Genomic DNA, 23,636 nt, shown 5'->3' with positions numbered 1-23,636 from the left:
GCGGCTCCGCAGGAGACTGGGCACAACTAAAGAAAGCTTTAGGACTACCTGGTGTGCACTGGCTCCTCCCACTAAGACCCTCCTCCAGACCTCAGTTAGGATACTGTGCCCGGAAGAGCTGACACAAATAGGAAGGATTTTGAATCCCGGGTAAGACTCATACCAGCCACACCGTATAACTCGTGATACTATACCCAGTTAACAGTATGAAATATAACTGAGCCTCTCAACAGATGGCTCAACAATAACCCTTTAGTTAGGCAATAACTATAAACAAGTATTGCAGACAATCCGCACTTGGGATGGGTGCCCAGCATCCACTACGGACTACGAGAAATAGATTTACCGGTGAGTAAAATCTTATTTTCTCTGACGTCCTAAGTGGATGCTGGGACTCCGTAAGGACCATGGGGATTATACCAAAGCTCCCAAACGGGCGGGAGAGTGCGGATGACTCTGCAGCACCGAATGAGCAAACTCTAGGTCCTCCTCAGCCAGGGTATCAAACTTGTAGACTGTTGCAAAAATGTTTGAACCCGACCAAGTAACAGCTCGGCAAAGTTGTAAAGCCGAGACCCCTCGGGCAGCCGCCCAAGAAGAGCCCACTTTCCTCGTGGAATGGGCTTTTACAGATTTAGGGTGCGGCAGTCCAGCCGCAGCATGTGCAAGTTGAATCGTGCTACAGATCCAGCGAGCAATAGTCTGCTTAGAAGCAGGAGCACCCAGCTTGTTGGGTGCATACAGGATAAATAGCGAGTCAGTTTTCCTGACTCCAGCCGTCCTGGAAACATACTTTTCAGGGCCCTGACTACGTCCAGTAACTTGGAATCCTCCAAGTCCCAAGTAGCCGCAGGCACCACAATAGGTTGGTTCACATGAAAAACTGATACCACCTTAGGAAGGAATTGGGAACGAGTCCTCAATTCCGCCTTATCCATATAAAATACAGATAAGGCTTTTGTATGACAAAACCGCCAATTCTGATACACGCCTGGCCGACGCCACGGCCCACAGCATGACCACTTTCCACGTGAGGTATTGTAGCTCCACGGATTTAAGTGGCTCAACCCAATGCGACTTCGGGAAATCCAACACCACGTTGAGATCCCACGGTGCCACTTGAGGCACAAACGGGGGCTGACTATGCAGCACTCCCTTAACAAAAGTCCGAACTTCAGGCAGTGAAGCCAGTTCTAGTTTGGAAGAAAATCGATAGAGCCGAAATCTGGACCTTCATGGAACCCAATTTTAGGCCCATAGTCACCTCTGACTGTAGGAAGTGCAGAAATCGACCTAGCTGAAATTTCTCCTTTGGGGCCTTCCTGGCCTCACAGCACGCAACATATTTCCACCATATGCGGTGATAATGGTTTGCGTTCACTTCTTTCCTAGCTTTAAATAGCGTAGGGATAACTTCCTCCGGAATGCCCTTTTCCTTCAGGATCCGGCGTTCAACCGCCATGCCGTCAAACGCAGCCGCGGTACGTCTTGGAACAGACAGGCCCCCTGCTGCAGCAGGTCCTGTCTGAGCGGCAGAGGCCATGGGTCCTCTGAGATCATTTCTTGGAGTTCTGGTTACCAAGCTTTTCTTGGCCAACCCGGAACAATGAGTATAGTTCTTACTCCTCTCCTTCTTATTATTCTCATTACCCTGGGTAAGAGAGGCAGAGAAGGGAACACATACACCGACTGGTACACCCACGGTGTTACCAGAGCGTCCACAGCTATCGCCTGAGGGTCCCTTGACCTGGCGCAATATCTTTGTAGCTTTTTGTTGAGGCGGGACGCCATCATGTCCACCTGTGGCCTTTCCCAACGGTGTACAATCATTTGGAAAACTTCTGGATGAAGTCCCCACTCTCCCGGGTGGAGGTCGTGTCTTCTGAGAAAGTCTGCTTCTCAGTTGTCCACTCCGGGAATGAACACTGCTGACAGTGCTAACACATGATTTTCCGCCCATCGGAGAATCCTTGTGGCTTCTGCCATCGCCATCCTGCTTCTTGTGCCGCCCTGTCGGTTTACATGAGCGACCGCCGTGATGTTGTCTGACTGGATCAGCACCGGCCGGTGTTGAAGCAGGGGTCTAGCCTGACTTAGGGCAATGTAAATGGCCCTTAGTTCCAGAATATTTATGTGTAGGGAAGTCTCCTGACTTTTCCATAGCCTTGGAAGTTTCTTCCCTGTGTGACTGCCCCCCAGCCTCGAAGGCTGGCATCCGTGGTCACCAGGACCCCCAGTCCTGTATGCCGAATCTGCGGCCCCCAAGAAGATGAGCACTCTGCAGCCACCACAACAGCGACACCCTGGCCCTTGTAGACAGGGTTATCTGCCGATGCATCTGAAGATGCGACCCGGACCACTTGTCCAACAGATCCCACTGGAAAATCCTTGCATGGGACCTGGCGAATGGAATTTCTTCGTAAGAAGCTACCATCCTTCCCAGGGCTCGCGTGCATTGATGCACCGACACCTGTATACGTATTAGGAGGTCTCTGTCTAGAGACGACAACTCCTTGGACTTCTCCTCCGGGAGAAACCCTTTTTATCCTGTTCTGTGTCCAGAACCATACCCAGGACCAGTAGACGCGTCGTAGGAACCAGCTGCGACTTTTGGAATATTCAGAATCCAGCCGTGCTGTTGTAGCACTTCCCGAGATAGTGCTACTCCGCCGAACAACTGCTCCCTGGACCTCGCCTTTATAAGGAGATCGTCCAAGTACGGGATAATTATTTCGGCCATTACCTTGGTAAATACCTCGGTGCCGGGGACAGACCAACGGCAACGTCTGGAATTGGTAATGACAATCCTGTACCACAATTTTGAGGTACTCCTGGTGAAGAGGGTAAATAGGGACATGCAGGTAAGCATCCTTGATGTCCAGTGATACCATGAAATTCTCCAGGCTTGCAATAATCGCCCTGAGTGATTCCATTTTGAACTTGAACCTTCGTATATAAGTGTTCAAGGCTTTCAATTTTAGAATGGGTCTCACCGAACAGTCTGGTTTCGGTACCACAACATTTTGGAATAGTAACCCCGGCCTTGTTGAAGTAGGGGTACCTTGATTTCACCTGCTGGAAGTACAGCTTGTGAATTGCCGCCAGTACTACCTTTCTCCGAGGGCAGCAGGCAAGGCTGATGTGAGGTAACGGCGAGGGGGAGTCGCCTCGAACTCCAGCCTGTATCCCTGTGATACTATTTGCAGAACCTAGGGATCCACCTGTGGGCAAGCCCACTGGTCCCTGAAGTTCCCGAGACGCGCCCCTACCGCACCTGTCTCCACCTGTGGAGCCCCAACGTCATGCGGTGGACTCAGAGGAAGCGGGGGAAGATTTTTGATCCTGGGAACTAGCTGCTGGTGCAGCTTTTTCCTTCTTCCCTTGTCTCTGTGCAGAAAGGAAGCGCCTTTGACCCGCTTGCTTTTCTGAAGCCGAAAGGACTGTACCTGAAAATACAGTGCTTTCTTAGGCTGTGAGGAAACCTGAGGTAAAAATTTTTCTTCCCAGCTGTTGCTGTGGATACGAGGTCCCAGAGACCATCCCCAAACAATTCCTCACTCTTATAAGGCAGAATCTCCATGTGCCTTTTATAGGCAGCATCACCTGTCCACTGCCGGGTTTCTAATACCCTCCTGGCAGAATGGACATTGCATTAATTCTGGATGCCAGCCGGCAAATATCCCTCTGTGCGTCCTTTATATCTAAGACGACGTCTTTAATATGCTCTATGTTAGCAAACTATTATCCCTGTCTTAGAGTATTAATATTATCTGACTGGGTATCAGACCACGCTGCAGCAGCACTATTTATGCTGAGGCAATTGCAGGTCTCAGTATATAACCTGAGTGTGTATATACAGACTTCAGGATAGCCTCCTGCTTTTTATCAGCAGGCTCCTTCAAGGTGGCCGTATCCTAAGACGGCAGTGCCACCTTTTTTGACAAACGTGTGAGCGCCTTATCCACCCTAAGGGATATCTCCCAACGTGACCTATCCTCTGGCGGGAAAGGGTACGCCATCAGTAACTTTTTAGAAATTACCAGTTTCTTATCGGGGGAACCCACGCTACTTTACACACTTCATTCATTCATCTGATGGGGGAACAAAACACTGGCTGCTTTTTCTCCCCAAAAATAAAACCCCTTTTATGTGGTACTTGGGTTCATGTCAGAAATGCGCAACACATTTTTTATTGCCGAGATCATGTAACGGATGTTCCTAGTGGATTGTGTATATGTCTCAACCTCGTCGACACTGGAGTCAGACTCCGTGTCGACATCTGTGTCTGCCATCTGAGGTAACGGGCGCTTTTTTGAGCCCCTGATGTCCTTTGAGACGCCTGGGCAGGCGCGGGCTGAGAAGCCGGCTGTCCCACAGCTGTTACGTCATCCAGCCTTTTATGTAAGGAGTTGACATTGTCGGTTAATACCTTCCACCTATCCATCCACTCTGGTGTCGGCCCACACAGGGGGCGACATCCCATTTATCGGCCTCTGCTCCACCTCCACGTAACCTTCCTCATCCCACATGTCGACACAGCACACACACAGCACACACACAGGAATGCTCTGACTGAGGACAGGACCCCACAAAGTCCTTTGGGGAGACAGAGAGAGAGAGTATGCCAGCACACACCAGAGCGCTATATAATGCAGGGATTAACACTATAACTGAGTGATTTTTCCCCCAATAGCTGCTTGTATAAACAATACTGCGCCTAAATTTAGTGCCCCCCCTCTCTTTTTAACCCTTTGAGCCTGAAAACTACAGGGGAGAGCCTGGGGAGCTGTCTTCCAGCTGCACTGTGAAGAGAAAATGGCGCCAGTGTGCTGAGGGAGGTAGCTCCGCCCCTTTTTCGCGGACTTTTCTCCCGCTTTATGGATTCTGGCAGGGGTATTTATCACATATATAGCCTCTGGGGCTATATATTGTGATATATTTGCCAGCCAAGGTGTTTTATTGCTGCTCAGGGCGCCCCCCCCCAGCGCACTGCACCCTCAGTGACCGGAGTGTGAAGTGTGTATGAGGAGCAATGGCGCACAGCTGCAGTGCTGTGCGCTACCTTGGTGTAGACTGATGTCTTCTGCCGCCGATTTTCCGGACTCTTCTTGCTTCTGGCTCTGTAAGGGGGCCGGCGGCGCGGCTCCGGGACCGAACATCAATGGCCGATTCCATGCGGTCGATCCCTCTGGAGCTAATGGTGTCCTGTAGCCTAAGAAGCCCAAGCTACCACCAGTTAGGTAGGTTCGCTTCTTCTCCCCGTAGTCCCTCGCTGCAGCGAGTCTGTTGCCAGCAGATCTCACTGTAAAATAAAAAACCTAAAATATACTTTCTTTCTAGGAGCTCAGGAGAGCCCCTAGTGTGCATCCAGCTCAGCCGGGCACAAGAATCTAACTGAGGTCTGGAGGAGGGTCTTAGTGGGAGGAGCCAGTGCCCACCAGGTAGTCCTAAAGCTTTCTTTAGTTGTGCCCAGTCTCCTGCGGAGCCGCTAATCCCCATGGTCCTTACGGAGTCCCAGCATCCACTTAGGACGTCAGAGAAAAACACAATAATTTTATTTTTACCCAGATAGCGCTGTTTTATACAATATGCGCCTAATTATGTGCCCCCCCCTCTTCTTTAAAACCCTCTTTCTACCGTGGTATAAGCAGAGGAGAGTCCGGGGAGCTTCCTCTCAGCGGTGCTGTGGAGAAAATGGCGCTGGTGAGTGCTGAGGGAGAAGCCCCGCCCCCTCGGCGGCGGGCTTCTGTCCCGCTTAAAACAGCAAAAATTGGCAGGGATAGATGTGTGTGTGTGTGTGTGTGTGTGTGTGTGTGTGTGTGTGTGTGTGTGTGTGTGTGTGTATATATATAATAAGAATTTACTTACCGATAATTCTATTTCTCGGAGTCCGTAGTGGATGCTGGGGTTCCTGAAAGGACCATGGGGAATAGCGGCTCCGCAGGAGACAGGGCACAAAAAAGTAAAGCTTTTACCAGATCAGGTGGTGTGCACTGGCTCCTCCCCCTATGACCCTCCTCCAGACTCCAGTTAGGTACTGTGCCCGGACGAGCGTACACAATAAGGGAGGCAATTTGAATCCCGGGTAAGACTCATACCAGCCACACCAATCACACCGTACAACTTGTGATCTAAACCCAGTTAACAGTATGATAACAGAAAGAGCCTCTTAAAGATGGCTCCTTAACAATATAACCCGAATTTGTTAACAATAACTATGTACAGTATTGCAGATAATCCGCACTTGGGATGGGCGCCCAGCATCCACTACGGACTCCGAGAAATAGAATTATCGGTAAGTAAATTCTTATTTTCTCTATCGTCCTAAGTGGATGCTGGGGTTCCTGAAAGGACCATGGGGATTATACCAAAGCTCCCAAACGGGCGGGAGAGTGCGGATGACTCTGCAGCACCGAATGAGAGAATTCCAAGTCCTCTTTTGCCAGGGTATCAAATTTGTAGAATTTTACAAACGTGTTTTCCCCCGACCACGTAGCTGCTCGGCAGAATTGTAATGCCGAGACCCCTCGGGCAGCAGCCCAAGATGAGCCCACCTTCCTTGTGGAATGGGCCTTAACAGATTTAGGCTGTGGCAGGCCTGCCACAGAATGAGCAAGTTGAATTGTGTTACAAATCCAACGAGCAATCGTCTGCTTAGAAGCAGGGGCACCCAACTTGTTGTGTGCATATAGTATCAACAGCGAGTCAGATTTTCTGACTTCAGCCGTCCTTGAAATGTATATTTTTAAGGCTCTGACAACGTCCAACAACTTGGAGTCCTCCAAGTCGCCAGTGGCCGCAGGCACCACAATAGGTTGGTTCAGGTGAAACGCTGATACCACCTTAGGGAGAAAATGCGGACGAGTCCTCAGTTCTGCCCTATCCGAATGGAAGATTAGATAAGGGCTTTTATAAGATAAAGCCGCCAATTCAGATACTTTCCTGGCGGAAGCCAGGGCCAGTAACATAGTCACTTTCCATGTGAGATATTTAAAATCCACCTTTTTCAATGGTTCAAACCAATGGGATTTGAGGAAATCTAAAACTACATTTAGATCCCACGGTGCCACCGGAGGCACCACAGGAGGCTGTATATGCAGTACTCCTTTAACAAAAGTCTGTACCTCAGGAACTGAGGCCAATTCTTTTTGGAAGAATATTGACAGGGCCGAAATTTGAACCTTAATAGATCTCAATTTGAGACCCATAGACAATCCTGATTTTAGGAAATGTAGGAAACGACCCAGTTGAAATTCCTCCGTCGGAACACTCCGATCCTCGCACCACGCGACATATTTTCGCCAAATGCGGTGATAATGTTTCGCGGTGACTTCCTTCCTTGCCTTAATCAAGGTAGGAATGACTTCTTCTGGAATGCCTTTCCCTTTTAGGATCTGGCGTTCAACCGCCATGCCGTCAAACGCAGCCGCGGTAAGTCTTGAAAGAGACAGGGACCCTGTTGTAGCAGGTCCCTTCTCAGAAGTAGAGGGCACGGGTCGTCCGTGACCAACTCTTGAAGTTCCGGGTACCAAGTCCTTCTTGGCCAATCCGGAGCCACTAGTATTGTTCTTACTCCTCTTCACCGTATAATCTTCAATACCTTTGGTATGAGAGGCAGAGGAGGAAACACATATACTGATTTGTACACCCAAGGTGTTACCAGTGCGTCCACAGCTATTGCCTGTGGATCTCTTGACCTGGCGCAATACTTGTCCAGTTTCTTGTTGAGGCGAGACGCCATCATGTCTACCATTGGTCTTTCCCAACAGTTTATTAGCATGTGGAAGACTTCTGGATGAAGACCCCCCTCTCCCGGGTGAATATCGTGTCTGCTGAGGAAGTCTGCTTCCCAGTTGTCCACGCCCGGGAAGAACACTGCTGACAGTGCTATTACGTGATTCTCCGCCCAGCGAAGAATCTTGGCAGCTTCTGCCATTGCACTCCTGCTTCTTGTGCCGCCCTGTCTGTTTACATGGGCGACCGCCGTGATGTTGTCCGACTGAATCAACACCGGTTTTCCTTGCAGGAGTGGTTCCGCCTGGCTTAGAGCATTTTAGATTGCTCTTAGTACCAGAATGTTTATGTGAAGAGACTTTTCCAGGTTCGTCCATACCCCCTGGAAGTTTCTTCCTTGTGTGACTGCTCCCCAACCTCTCAGGCTGGCGTCCGTGGTCACCAGGATCAAATCCTGTATGCCGAATCTGCGGCCCTCCAATAGATGAGCCTTTTGCAACCACCACAGAAGATATACCCTTGTCCTTGGCGACAGGGTTATTCGCAGGTGCATCTGAGGATGCGACCCTGACCATTTGTCCAACAGATCCCTTTGGAAAATTGTTGCATGGAATCTGCCGAATGGAATTGCTTCGTAAAAAGCCACCATTTTTCCCAGGACTCTTGTGCATTGATGTACAGACACCTTTCCTGGTTTTAGGAGGTTCCTGACAGGTCGGATAACTCCTTGGCTTTTTTCTCGGGAAGAAAAACCTTTTTCTGAACCGTGTCCAGAATCATCCCTAGGAACAGCAGACGTATCGTCGGAAAACAGCTGCGATTCTTGGAATATTTAGAATCCAGTCGTGCCGTCGAAGAACTACTTTAGATAGTGCTCTTCCGACCTCCAACTGTTCTCTGGAACTTGCCCTTTTTAGGTCGTGCAAGTAAGGGATAATTTAGATGCCTTTTTTCTTTGAAGAAACATCTTTTCGGCCATTACCTTGGTAAAAAGGCCCGGGGTGCCGTGGATAATTCAAACGGCATCGTCTGAACTGATATTGACAGTTCTGTACCACGAACCAGAGGTACCCTTGATGAGAAGGACAAAATTTGGACATGGAGGTAATCCTTGATGTCCAGGGACACCATATAGTCCCCTTTTTTCCGGTTCGCTATCACTGCTCTGAGTGACTTTATCTCGATTTGAACCTTTTATGTAAGTGTTCAAAACATATTAGATTTAGACTATGTGTCACCAAGCCGTCTGGCTTCAGTACCACAATATAGTGTGGAAAAATAATACCCTTTTCCTTGTCGTAGGAGGGGTACTTTGATTATCACCTGCTGGATATACAGCTTGTGAATTGTTTCCAATGCTGCCTCCCTGTCGGAGGGAGCCGTTGGTAAAGCAGACTTCAGGAACCTGCGAGGAGAAGATGTCTCGACTCTCCAATCTTTACCCCTGGGATAATACTCGTACGATCTAGGGGTCAACTTGCGAGTGATCCCACTGCGCCCTGAGACTCTTGAGACTACCCCCCCACCTTGAGTCCGCTTGCACGGCCCCAGCGTCATGCTGAGGACTTGGCAGACGCGGTGGAGGGCTTCTTTTCCTGGGAAAGGGCTGCCTGCTGCAGTCTACTTCCCTTACCTCTATGTCTGGGCAGATATGACTGGCCTTTTGCCTGCATGCCCTCATGGGAAAGGAAAGATTGAGGCTGAAAAGACGGTGTCTTTTTTAGCTGAGATGTAACTTGGGGTAAAAAAGGTTGGATTTCCCAGCTGTTGCTGTGGTCCCCAGGTCCGATGGACCGGCCCCCAAATAACTCCTTCCCTTTATACAGCAATACTTCCATCTGCCGTATGGGATCTGTATCACCTGACCACTGTCGTGTCCCTGACATCTTCTGGGAGATATGGACAACGCACTTATCTTGATGCCAGAGAGCAAATATCCCTCTGTGCATCTCACATACATATATATAGAATGCATCCTATTAAATGCTCTACATGAATAAAATATTTTCAGTCAGGGAATCCGACCAAGCCAACCCAGCACTGCATCTCCAGGCTGATGGCGATCGCTGGTCGCAGTATAACCACCGTATGTGTGTATATACTTTTTAGGATATTTTTCCAGCTTCCTATCAGCTGGCTCCTTGAGGGCGGCCGTATCTGGAGACGGTAACGCCACTTGATAAGCGTGTGAGCGCCTTATCACCCTAAGGGGTGTTTCCCAACGTACCCTAATTTCTGGCGGGAAAGGGTATAACGCCAATATTTGCTATCGGGGTAACCCTACGCATCATCACACACTTCATTTTATTTTATCTGATTCAGGAAAAACTACAGGTAGTTTTTTCCACTCCCACATAATACCCTTTCTTGTGGTACTTGTAGTATCAGAAACACGTAACACCTCCTTCATTGCCCTTAACGTGTGGCCCTAATGAGAAATACGTTTGTTTATTCACCGTCGACACTGTATTCAGTGTCCGTGTCTGTGTCTGTGTCGACCGACTGAGGTAAATGGGCGTTTTTTTAAAAACCCCTGACGGTGTTTCTGAGACGCCTGGACCGGTCCTAATAGATTGTCGGCCGTCTCATGTCGTCAACCGACCTTGCAGCGTGTTGACATTCTCACGTAATTCTCTAAATAAGCCATCCATTCCGGTGTCGACTCCCTAGAGAGTGACATCACCATTACAGGCAATTTCTCCGCCTCCTCACCAACATCGTCCTCATACATGTCGACACACACGTACCGACACACAGCACACACACCGGGAATGCTCTGACAGAGGACAGGACCCACTAGCCCTTTGGGGAGACAGAGGGAGAGTCTGCCAGCACACACCAAAAACGCTATAATTATATAGGGACAACCTTATATAAGTGTTTCTCCCTTATAGCATCTTTTATATATATACAATATCGCCAAAATCAGTGCCCCCCCTCTCTGTTTTAACCCTGTATCTGTAGTGCAGTGCAGGGGAGAGCCTGGGAGCCTTCTCTCCAGCTTTTCTGTGAGAGAAAATGGCGCTGTGTGCTGAGGAGATAGGCCCCGCCCCTTTTACGGCGGGCTCGTCTCCCGCTATTTTTGAAGTTAGGCAGGGGTTAAATATCTCCATATAGCCTCTGTGGGCTATATGTGAGGTATTTTTTTGCCTCTAATAAGGTTTTTATTTGCCTCTCAGAGCGCCCCCCCCAGCGCTCTGCACCCTCAGTGACTGTTGTGTGAAGTGTGCTGAGAGGAAAATGGCGCACAGCTGCAGTGCTGTGCGCTACCTTTATGAAGACTCAGGAGTCTTCAGCCGCCGATTTTGGACCTCTTCTCTCTTCAGCGTCTGCAAGGGGGCCGGCGGCGCGGCTCCGGTGACCATCCAGGCTGTACCTGTGATCGTCCCTCTGGAGCTAGTGTCCAGTAGCCAAGCAGCAAATCCACTCTGCACGCAGGTGAGTTCACTACTTCTCCCCTAAGTCCCTCGTTGCAGTGATCCTGTTGCCAGCAGGACTCACTGTAAAGTAAAAAACCTAAGCTAAACTTTCTCTAAGCAGCTCTTTAGGAGAGCCACCTAGATTGCACCCTTCTCGTTCGGGCACAAAATCTAACTGGAGTCTGGAGGAGGGTCATAGGGGGAGGAGCCAGTGCACACCACCTGATCTGGTAAAAGCTTTACTTTTTTGTGCCCTGTCTCCTGCGGAGCCGCTATTCCCCATGGTCCTTTCAGGAACCCCAGCATCCACTTAGGACGATAGAGAAATATATATATATATATATATATATATATATATATATATATATATATATATATTATATATACATACATATACATATATATACATACAGTGCCCAGCTGTATATATACTTATTTGTGCCAAAAAACCTGCGCCCTGCACCCTTACAGTGACTGCCGTGTGTGAGGTGTATGGGAGCAATGGCGCACAGCTTTACTGCTGTGAGTTACCTCAGTATAGATCATGAAGTCTTCTGCCGCCTCTGAAGTCTTCTTTTCTTCTCATACTCACCCGGCTTCTATCTTCCGGCTCTGCGAGGGGGACGGCGGCGCGGCTCTGGGACGGATGGCGAGGGTGAGACCTGCGTACCGATCCCTCTGGAGCTAATGGTGTCCAGTAGCCTAAGAAGCAGAGCCTTTCAACTCACAGAAGTAGGTCTGCTTCTCTCCCCTCAGTCCCTCGATGCAAGGAGTCTGTTGCCAACAGGCTCCCTGAAAATAAAAAACCTAACAAATATACTTTCTGTCAGGAAGCTCAGGAGAGCTCCCTGAAAAGCACCCAGTCTCCTCTGGGCACAGTAGTAAACGGAGGTCTGGAGGAGGGGCATAGAGGGAGGAGCCAGTGCACACCCAGATCTAAAGTCTTTCTTAAAGTGCTAAAGTCTTTCTTAAAGTGATGGGCTCCTGCGGAGCCCGTCTATCCCCATGGTCCTTACGGAGTCCCCAGCATCCTCTAGGACGTAAGAGAAATCTAAGATAATTTAACATGCATTATTTCATAGGGGCCTATTCATAATCACTAATGGGCACGTTACACGAGTTTCTTTATATAGTAAAAAGTCTATTAAATGATTAGAGACCCAATGGGATAGTCTTGCCTTTGAAACGCACAGGTGAACCAGGCCAAAACTAACTATTCGACTGAGCAATACTGGGTACATTTTCAGATCGTGTGTGGGTGAATACAAAAGAGAGAAAAACAAAGTGCATATTCTTACGTGACTGCCTGAGGTCGAACCATCACACCCCCTGTACAGCGACTTGGGCGGCGAGGAGATTCTGTCGTCATGTTTGAATAGTGAATGTCTGTACTAACACCAAGCTGTAAAGAAAGAAACTTATTAGCATGGGACTTTGGCATATCATTTTCTGTACAGCAGAGAAAATAAGAATTTACTTACCGATAATTCTATTTCTCGGAGTCCGTAGTGGATGCTGGGGTTCCTGAAAGGACCATGGGAATAGCGGCTCCGCAGGAGACAGGGCACAAAAAGTAAAGCTTTCCGATCAGGTGGTGTGCACTGGCTCCTCCCCCTATGACCCTCCTCCAAGCCTCAGTTAGGATACTGTGCCCGGACGAGCGTACACAATAAGGGAGGAATTTTGAATCCCGGGTAAGACTCATACCAGCCACACCAATCACACCGTACAACTTGTGATCTAAACCCAGTTAACAGTATGATAACAGAGGAGCCTCTGAAAGATGGCTCCCTACAACAATAACCCGAATTAGTTAACAATAACTATGTACAATTATTGCAGATAATCCGCACTTGGGATGGGCGCCCAGCATCCACTACGGACTCCGAGAAATAGAATTATCGGTAAGTAAATTCTTATTTTCTCTATCGTCCTAGTGGATGCTGGGGTTCCTGAAAGGACCATGGGGATTATACCAAAGCTCCCAAACGGGCGGGAGAGTGCGGATGACTCTGCAGCACCGAATGAGAGAACTCCAGGTCCTCCTTAGCCAGAGTATCAAATTTGTAAAATTTTACAAACGTGTTCTCCCCTGACCACGTAGCTGCTCGGCAAAGTTGTAATGCCGAGACCCCTCGGACAGCCGCCCAAGATGAGCCCACCTTCCTTGTGGAGTGGGCCTTTACAGATTTAGGCTGTGGCAGGCCTGCCACAGAATGTGCAAGTTGGATTGTGCTACAGATCCAACGAGCAATCGTCTGCTTAGACGCAGGAGCACCCATCTTGTTGGGTGCATACAATATAAACAACGAGTCAGATTTTCTGACTCCAGCTGTCCTTGCAATATATATTTTCAATGCTCTGACAACGTCCAGTAACTTGGAGTCCTCCAAGTCACTTGTAGCCGCAGGCACTACAATAGGCTGGTTCAGATGAAATGCTGACACCACCTTAGGGAGAAAATGCGGACGAGTCCGCAGTTCCGCCCTGTCCGAATGGAAAATCAGATATGGGCTTTTGTAAGATAAAGCTGCCAGTTCTGACACTCTCCTGGCCGAAGCCAGGGCTAGTAGCATGGTCACTTTCCATGTGAGATATTTCAAATCCACATTTTTTAGTGGTTCAAACCAATGAGATTTTAGAAAGTCCAAAACCACATTGAGATCCCACGGTGCCACTGGAGGCACCACAGGAGGCTGTATATGCAGCACTCCCTTAACAAAAGTCTGGACTTCAGGGACTGAAGCCAATTCTTTCTGGAAGAAAATCGACAGGGCCGAAATTTGAACCTTAATAGATCCCAATTTGAGACCCATAGACAATCCTGATTGCAGGAAATGTAGGAATCGACCCAGTTGAAATTCCTCCGTCGGAGCACTCCGATCCTCGCACCACGCAACATATTTTCGCCAAATGCGGTGATAATGTTGCACGGTTACTTCCTTCCTTGCTTTAATCAAAGTAGGAATGACTTCTTCCGGCATGCCTTTTTCCTTTAGGATCCGGCGTTCAACCGCCATGCCGTCAAACGCAGCCGCGGTAAGTCTTGAAACAGACAGGGACCCTGCTGAAGCAAGTCCCTCCTTAGAGGTAGAGGCCACGGATCTTCCGTGATCATCTCTTGAAGTTCCGGGTACCAAGTCCTTCTTGGCCAATCCGGAACCACTAGTATCGTTCTTACGCCTCTTTGCCGTATAATTCTCAATACTTTTGGTATGAGAGGCAGAGGAGGAAACACATACACCGACTGGTACACCCAAGGCGTTACCAGCGCGTCCACAGCTATTGCCTGCGGATCTCTTGACCTGGCGCAATACCTGTCCAGTTTTTTGTTGAGGCGAGACGCCATCATGTCCACCATTGGTCTTTCCCAACGGGTTACCAGCATGTGGAAGACTTCTGGATGAAGTCCCCACTCTCCCGGGTGAAGGTCGTGTCTGCTGAGGAAGTCTGCTTCCCAGTTGTCCACTCCCGGGATGAACACTGCTGACAGTGCTATCACATGATTCTCTGCCCAGCGAAGAATCCTTGCAGCTTCTGCCATTGCACTCCTGCTTCTTGTGCCGCCCTGTCTGTTCACATGGGCGACTGCCGTGATGTTGTCCGACTGGATCAACACCGGTTTTCCCTGAAGCAGAGGTTCTGCCTGGCTTAGAGCATTGTAGATTGCTCTTAGTTCCAGAATGTTTATGTGAAGAGACGTTTCCAGGCTCGTCCACACTCCCTGGAAGTTTCTTCCTTGTGTGACTGCTCCCCAGCCTTTCAGGCTGGCGTCCGTGGTCACCAGGATCCAATCCTGTATGCCGAATCTGCGGCCCTCCAATAGATGAGCACTCTGCAACCACCACAGAAGAGATACCCTTGTCCTTGGAGACAGGGTTATCCGCTGGTGCATCTGAAGATGCGACCCTGACCATTTGTCCAACAGATCCCTCTGGAAAATTCTTGCGTGGAATCTGCCGAATGGAATTGCTTCGTAAGAAGCCACCATTTTTCCCAGGACTCTTGTGCATTGATGTACAGACACCTTTCCTGGTTTTAGGAGGTTCCTGACAAGCTCGGATAACTCCTTGGCTTTTTCCTCCGGGAGAAAAACCTTTTTCTGAACCGTGTCCAGAATCATCCCTAGGAACAGCAGACGAGTTGTTGGCATTAACTGGGATTTTGGAATATTCAGAATCCACCCGTGCTGTTTTAGCACTTCTTGAGACAGTGCTAATCCCATCTCTAGCTGTTCTCTGGACCTTGCCCTTATCAGGAGATCGTCCAAGTATGGGATAATTAATACGCCTTTTCTTCGAAGAAGAATCATCATCTCGGCCATTACCTTTGTAAAGACCCGAGGTGCCGTGGACAATCCGAACGGCAGCGTCTGAAACTGATAGTGACAGTTTTGTACGACGAACCTGAGGTACCCCTGGTGTGAGGGGTAAATTGGAACGGGGAGGTACGCATCCTTGATGTCCAAGGATACCATAAAGTCCCCTTCTTCCAGGTTCGCTATCACTGCTCTGAGTGACTCCATCTTGAACTTGAACTTCTTTATGTACAGGTTCAAGGACTTCAGATTTAGAATAGGTCTTACCGAGCCATCCGGCTTCGGTACCAAATTAGAGTGGAATAATACCCCTTTCCTTGTTGTAGAAGAGGTACCTTGACTATCACCTGCTGAGAGTACAGCTTGTGAATGGCTTCCAAGACCGTCTCCCTTTCGGAGGGGGACGTTGGTAAAGCAGACTTCAGGAAACGGCGAGGTGGATCTGTCTCTAGTTCCAACCTGTATCCCTGAGATTATCTGCAGGATCCAGGGATCTACCTGCGAGTGAGCCCACTGCGCGCTGAAATTCTTGAGACGACCGCCCACCGCCCCCGAGTCCGCTTGAGAAGCCCCAGCGTCATGCTGAGGCTTTTGTAGAAGCGGGGGAGGGCTTCTGTTCCTGGGAAGGAGCTGCCTGTTGCTGTCTCTTCCCCCTTCCTCTGTCTCGTGGCAGATATGAATATCCCTTTGCTCTCTTGTTTTTAAAGGAACGAAAGGGCTGCGGTTGAAAAGTCGGTGTCTTTTTCTGTTGGGGAGTAACTTGAGGTAAAAAGGTGGATTTCCCGGCTGTAGCCGTGGCCACCAAATCTGATAGACCGACTCCAAATAACTCCTCCCCTTTATACGGCAAAACTTCCATATGCCGTTTTGAGTCCGCATCGCCTGACCACTGTCGCGTCCATAAACTTCTTCTGGCCGAAATGGACATAGCACTTACCCGTGATGCCAGTGTGGAGATATCCCTCTGTGCATCACGCATATAAAGAAATGCATCCTTTATTTGCTCTAAAGACAGTAAAACATTGTCCCTATCCAGGGTATCAATATTTTCAATCAGGGACTCTGACCAAGCTACTCCAGCACTGCACATCCAGGTTGTCGCTATAGGTGGTCGTAGTATAACACCTGTATGTGTGTATATACTTTTTTGGATATTTTCCATCCTCCTATCTGCTGGATCTTTAAGTGCGGCCGTCTCAGGAGAGGGTAACGCCACTTGTTTAGATAAGCGTGTGAGCGCCTTGTCCACCCTAGGAGGTGTTTCCCAGCGCGCCCTAACCTCTGGCGGGAAAGGGTATAAAGCCAATAACTTCTTTGAAATTAGCATCTTTTTATCGGGGGCAACCCACGCTTCATCACACACCTCATTTAGTTCTTCTGATTCAGGAAAAACTATAGGTAGTTTTTTCACACCCCACATAATACCCTGTTTAGTGGTACCTGTAGTATCAGCTAAATGTAACGCCTCCTTCATTGCCAAAATCATATAACGTGTGGCCCTACTGGAAAATACGGCTGATTCGTCACCGTCGCCACTGGAATCAGTGCCTGTGTCTGGGTCTGTGTCGACCGACTGAGGCAAAGGGCGTTTTACAGCCCCTGACGGTGTTTGAGGCGCCTGGACAGGCACTAATTGATTGTCCGGCCGTCTCATGTCGTCAAACGACTGCTTTAGCGTGTTGACACTATCCCGTAATTCCAAAAATAAAGGCATCCATTCTGGTGTCGACCCCCTAGGAGGTGACATCCCCATATTTGGCAATTGCTCCGCCTCCACACCAATATCGTCCTCATACATGTCGACACACACGTACCGACACACAGCAGACACACAGGGAATGCTCTTAACGAAGACAGGACCCCACTAGCCCTTTGGGGAGACAGAGGGAGAGTTTGCCAGCACACACCAAAGCGCTATATATGACAGGGATAGCCTTATAATAAGTGCTCCCTGTATAGCTGCTTTTATAATATAATTTTTGCCACTATTTTGCCCCCCCTCTCTTGTTTTACCCTGTTTCTGTAGTGCAGTGCAGGGGAGAGACCTGGGAGCCGTCCTGACCAGCGGAGCTGTGTAAGGAAAATGGCGCTGTGTGCTGAGGAGATAGGCCCCGCCCCTTTTTCGGCGGGCTCGTCTCCCGCTCTTTAGTGGATTCTGGCAGGGGTTAAATATCTCCATATAGCCCCCGGAGGCTATATGTGAGGTATTTTTTAGCCAAATAGGTTTTCATTTGCCTCCCAGGGCGCTCCCCTCCCAGCGCCCTGCACCCTCAGTGACTGCCGTGTGAAGTGTGCTGAGAGGAAAATGGCGCACAGCTGCAGTGCTGTGCGCTACCTTTAGAAGACTGAGGAGTCTTCTGCCGCCGATTCTGGACCTCTTCTTGTTTCAGCATCTGCAAGGGGGCCGGCGGCGAGGCTCCGGTGACCATCCAGGCTGTACCTGTGATCGTCCCTCTGGAGCTGATGTCCAGTAGCCAAGAAGCCAATCCATCCTGCACGCAGGTGAGTTCACTTCTTCTCCCCTAAGTCCCTCGTTGCAGTGATCCTGTTGCCAGCAGGACTCACTGTAAAATAAAAAACCTAAGCTAAACTTTTCTAAGCAGCTCTTTAGGAGAGCCACCTAGATTGCACCCTTCTCGGCCGGGCACAAAAATCTAACTGAGGCTTGGAGGAGGGTCATAGGGGGAGGAGCCAGTGCACACCACCTGATCGGAAAGCTTTACTTTTTGTGCCCTGTCTCCTGCGGAGCCGCTATTCCCATGGTCCTTTCAGGAACCCCAGCATCCACTAGGACGATAGAGAAATAAGTACAATCAGACAAATCTTGCATAAAGGGCATTATCATCCAATGTAGTATTCTCTGATCTATGAATTATTTTCATATACACTGGCATGCACTGTATACCAGTTTATGATTCAATTCTAAATAGCTTATGACCAATCCAATCTATCTAAATAGCCAACGACACCTTAAAAAAGGCACCTTATTCTTACTAGTAATCCTGTTTCTTCATTACTCCATGCAGGGGCATATTAAGAGAAGAGGGGGTCCGTGTGCAGTCTCCGGCCCTCCCTCCTCTCTAGCCGGAAGCCTATTACTCGGAGCGCTAGTAGACTTTCGCGCTTTGCCAAACTCTAGTGCATGCACAGTGGCCATTTTCGCAGCGATTTCCTTACTGCGTATATGTAAAGTAGCGTAGCTGCCATTTTCTCCGTGATTTGTAGCTCTGCTCCTGCCGATACGGGACTCTGGAGAGGTAAATATTGAAGAAGTGGGTGCAGTATGTGTGCCCCCTGGACCTTAGAGGCCCGTGTGCACTGAGCACTTATAGATATGCCACGGACTCCATGGCAGCCATACTATGGGTTAGTAACACATTCCCTTAAGGAAGAGCCAGGGAAAGATATGACAACATACTTCCCCTATATCAGGTAACTTTCCAGTTCCTTCTGGAGTGTTCTTTCAGTTAGGCTAAACCAGAAATACAACTGGGAGAGTAACGTGTTGTCTGCCATAAAGTACTTGACTTAACTATAACTAAGAATAATCCACTTTGTCTTCCACAGGGAACTGAAGAAGAACAGTTTTACTCTCAAGGTGTGTGTCTCCTGTTTTTATTTGGATATTTTTTTCCCAGTAGAACTACAGGTACCAGCGGGCCCGTTTTTCTCCCGCATGCTGGTACTTGTGGTTCTCCAAGTACCAGCTTGCGGGGGAGGCTTGCTGGGACTTGTAGTACTACTGGGAAAAAACAATATTCTTTACATTTTCTCAAGGCTATCAGCCTCCCATCCGCAGCCCTTGGATGGGGGGGACAGCCTCGGGCTTCACCCCTGGCCCTTGGGTGGCTGGGGGGGGACCCCTTGATTGAAGGGGTCCCTACTCCCCCAGGGTACCCCGGCCAGGGGTGACTAGTTGGATATTTAATGCCACGGCCGCAGGGCACTGTATAAAAGTGACCCCCGGCTGTGGCATTATCTGTCCAGCTAGTGGAGCCCGATGCTGGTGTATAAAATACGGGGGACCCCTACTCTTTTTGTCCCCCGTATTTTTTGCACCAGCACCAGGCGCAGAGCCCGGTGCTGGTTTTAAAAATACGGGGGATCCCTGTCAATTTTTCCCCCGGATTTTTAGAACCAGGACCAGCTCGAAGAGCCCGAGGCTGGTTATGCTTTGGAGGGGGGACCCCACGCCATTTTTTTTCGGGTTTTTCCACATTTTTAAAAAACCGGATCAAAATCCGTCAAATCGGCCGTTTTTCGGCCGCGGGACTGTCGTATCCGTTTTTTATTGCATATGGTCAATTTCGGCACCCACTTGCCGAAATTAGCCTGTCGAATTGTGTCGAGTTGAAAAACGGCCGATAATTTGCAGCTAATTGCATATACCCCATAGACTGTGCAGCACAGGTCATTATTATCATGTGAACATAGCAAGTAGCATTTTGTTCAAATACTCCTAACATGTTTCAGAATTGTAATGGGTTGCTTACTCAAAGCTGAACTCTGGCCAAAACTGTGAAAGCAGGTGACTGTAGGCTGGGCCAAATACTCAAGCTGACATTTATCAAGTGTTTACTTGCACTAATCACATAACAGCAGCCAACTGTGTAAACGCTATTAAAAACCTTAATGTATTTTAAAATTAAATATGACAAATCACCTGTAAATGAAATAAACTCAAGATGTGAAAAATAAAATTCCTTAATAATCATTTTTCATATTGAAAATGTTCATAGTTTACAGCAAAGTAAAATAACGACTACATATAGAAATCGAAAGAAAAGTAATGATTAGGATTTTAATACCCTTACAACCTCATAGACAGCATACATAAAATAAGAATTTACTTACCGATAATTCTATTTCTCGTAGTCCGTAGTGGATGCTGGGGACTCCGTAAGGACCATGGGGAATAGTGGCTCCGCAGGAGACTGGGCACAAAAGTAAAGCTTTAGAACTACCTGGTGTGCACTGGCTCCTCCCCCTATGACTCTCCTCCAGGCCTCAGTTAGGATACTGTGCCCGGACGAGCGTACACAATAAGGAAGGATTTTGAATCCCGGGTAAGACTCATACCAGCCATACCAATCACACCATATAACTTGTGATCTAAACCCAGTTAACAGCATGATAACAGAGGAGCCTCTAGAAAAGATGGCTCACTACAGCAATAACCCGATTTTTTGGTAACAATAACTATGTACCAGTATTGCAGACAATCCGCACTTGGGATGGGCGCCCAGCATCCACTACGGACTACGAGAAATAGAATTATCGGTAAGTAAATTCTTATTTTCTCTGACGTCCTAGTGGATGCTGGGGACTCCGTAAGGACCATGGGGATTATACCAAAGCTCCCAAATGGGCGGGAGAGTGCGGATGACTCTGCAGCACCAAATGAGAGAACTCCAGGTCCTCCTCAGCCAGGGTATCAAATTTGTAGAATTTTACAAACGTATTTGCTCCTGACCAAGTAGCTGCTCGGCAAAGTTATAAAGCCGAGACCCCTCGGGCAGCCGCCCAAGATGAGCCCACCTTCCTTGTGGAATGGGCTTTTACAGATTTTGGCTGTGGCAGGCCTGCCACAGAATGTGCAAGCTGAATTGTACTACAAATCCAACGAGCAATAGTCTGCTTAGAAGCAGGAGCACCCAGCTTGTTGGGTGCATACAGAATAAACAACGAGTCAGATTTTCTGACTCCAGCCGTCCTGGAAACCTATATTTCCAGGGCCCTGACAACGTCTAGCAACTTGGAGTCCTCCAAGTCCCTAGTAGCCGCAGGCACCACAATAGGTTGATTCAGGTGAAACGCTGAAAACCACCTTAGGGAGAAACTGAGGACAAGTCCTCAATTCCGCCCTGTCCGAATGGAAAATCAGATGAGGGCTTTTACAGGATAAAGCCGCCAATTCTGACACGCACCTGGCCCAGGCCAGGGCCAACAGCATGACCACTTTCCATGAGATATTTTAACTCCACATATTTAAGTGGTTCAAACCAATGTGACTTTTGGAACCCAAAAACTACATTTAGATCCCAAGGTGCCACTGGAGGCACAAAAGGAGGCTGTATATACAGTACCCCTTTCACAAACGTCTGAACTTCAGGGACTGAAGCTAGTTCTTTTTGGAAGAAAATTGACAGGGCCGAAATTTGAACCTTAATGGACCCCCATTTCAGGCCCATAGACACTCCTGTTTTCAGGAAATGTAGGAATCGACCTAGTTGAAAATTCCTCCGTCGGGGCCTTACAGGCCTCGCACCACGCAACATATTTTCGCCAAATGCGGTGATAATGTTTTGCGGTTATATCTTTCCTGGCTTTGATCAGGATAGGAATGACTTCATCCGGAATGCCTTTCTCCTTCAGGAACCGGCGTTCAACCGCCATGCCGTCAAACGCAGCCGCGGTAAGTCTTGGAACAGACAGGGTCCTTGCTGGAGCAGGTCCCTTCTTAGAGGTAGAGGCTACGGATCCTCCGTGAGCATCTCTTGAAGTTCCGGTTACCAAGTCCTTCTTGGCCAATCCGGAGCCACGAATATAGTGCTTACTCCTCTCCATCTTATAATTCTCAGTACCTTGGGTATGAGAGGCAGAGGAGGGAACATATACACTGACTGGTACACCCACTGTGTTACCAGAGCGTCTACAGCTATTGCCTGAGGGTCCCTTGACCTGGCGCAATACTTGTCGAGTTTTATAAACATGTGGAAGACTTCTGGGTGAAGTCCCCACTCTCCCGGGTGGGGGTCGTGTCTGCTGAGGAAGTCTGCTTCCCAGTTGTCCACTCCCGGAATGAATACTGCTGACAGTGCTATCACATGATTTTTCGCCCAGCGAAGAATCCTTGCAGCTTCTGCCTTGCCCTCCTGCTTCTTGTGTCACCCTGTCTGTTTACGTGGGTGACTGCCGTGATGTTGTCCGAATGGATCAACTCCGTGTGACCTTGAAGCAGAGGTCTTGCTGAGCTTAGAGCATTGTAAATGGCCCTTAGCTTCAGGATATTTATGAAGTGATGTCTCCAGGCTTGACCATAAGCTCTGGAAATTCCTTCCCTGTGTGACTGCTCCCCAGCCTCGCAGGCTGGCATCCGTTGTCACCAGGACCCAGTCCTGAATGTCGAATCTGCGGCCCTCTAGAAGATGAGCACTCTGCAACCACCACAGGAGAGACACCCTTGTGCGTGGTGACCGGGTTATCCGCTGATGCATCTGAAGATGCGACCCGGACCATTTGTCCAGCAGGTCCCACTGGAAAGTTCTTGCGTGGAATCTGCCAAATGGGATTGCTTCGTAGGAAGCCACCATTTTTCCCAGAACCCTTTCATTGATGTACTGAGACTTGGCTCGGTTATAGGAGGTTCCCGACTAGCTCGGATAACTCCCTGACTTTCTCCTCCGGGAGAAACACCTTTTTCTGGACTGTGTCCAGGATCGTCCCTAGGAACAGAAGACGAGTCGTCGGAATCAGCTGCGATTTTGGAATATTGAGAATCCAATCGTGCTGCCGCAACACTACCTGAGATAGTGCTACACCGACTTCCAACTGTTCCCTGGATCTTACCCTTATCAGGGAATCGTCCAAGTAAGGGATAACTAAAATTCCCTTCCTTCGAAAGAGTATCATCATTTCGGCCATTACCTTGGTAAAGACCCGGGGTGCCGTGGACCATCCATACGGCAGCGTCTGAAACTGATAGTGACAGTTCTGTACCACAAACCTGAGGTACCCTTGGTGAGAAGGGTAAATTGGGACATGAAGGTAAGCATCCTTGATGTCCCGAGACATCATGTAGTCCCCTTCTTCCAGGTTCGCAATCACTGCTCTGAGTGACTCAATCTTGAATTTGAACCTCCGTATGTAAATGTTCAAGATTTTAGATTTAGAATCGGTCTCACCGAGCCGTCCGGCTTCGGTACCACAACAGTGTGGAATAATACCCCGTTCCCTGTTGCAGGAGGGGTACCTTGATTATCACCTGCTGGGAATACAGCTTGTGAATGGCTTCCAAAACTGCCTCCCTGTCAGAGGGAGACATCGGTAAAGCCGACTTTAGGAAACGGCGAGGGTGAGACGTCTCGAATTCCAATTTGTACCCCTGAGATATCACCTGAAGGATCCAGGGGTCTAATTGCGAGTGAGACCACTGCGCGCTGAAA

The 23,636-nt window shown here is 48.8% G+C and overlaps 1 protein-coding gene across 7 annotated transcripts in view; it reads right to left on the bottom strand.

Moving 5' to 3' along the window:
• Positions 1-23,636, bottom strand: part of BCAS3 (BCAS3 microtubule associated cell migration factor) — a 2,144,796-nt gene that overhangs the window by 2,107,737 nt on the left and 13,423 nt on the right. For all 7 annotated transcript variants that reach the window (XM_063954016.1, XM_063954015.1, XM_063954017.1 and 4 more), the window contains exon 2: positions 12,452-12,555. In XM_063954016.1, the coding sequence (XP_063810086.1) occupies positions 12,452-12,522 (71 nt within the window). In that variant the 5' untranslated portion in view covers positions 12,523-12,555. The remainder of the gene's footprint in view (positions 1-12,451; positions 12,556-23,636) is intronic.

The sequence above is a fragment of the Pseudophryne corroboree genome, chromosome 2 (genome assembly GCF_028390025.1).
Source record: "Pseudophryne corroboree isolate aPseCor3 chromosome 2, aPseCor3.hap2, whole genome shotgun sequence".
In the NCBI taxonomy this organism is placed as follows: Eukaryota; Metazoa; Chordata; class Amphibia; order Anura; family Myobatrachidae; genus Pseudophryne; species Pseudophryne corroboree.
Note: the sequence above shows the minus strand (reverse complement) of the source record. Positions and strands in the feature narration are given on the sequence as shown.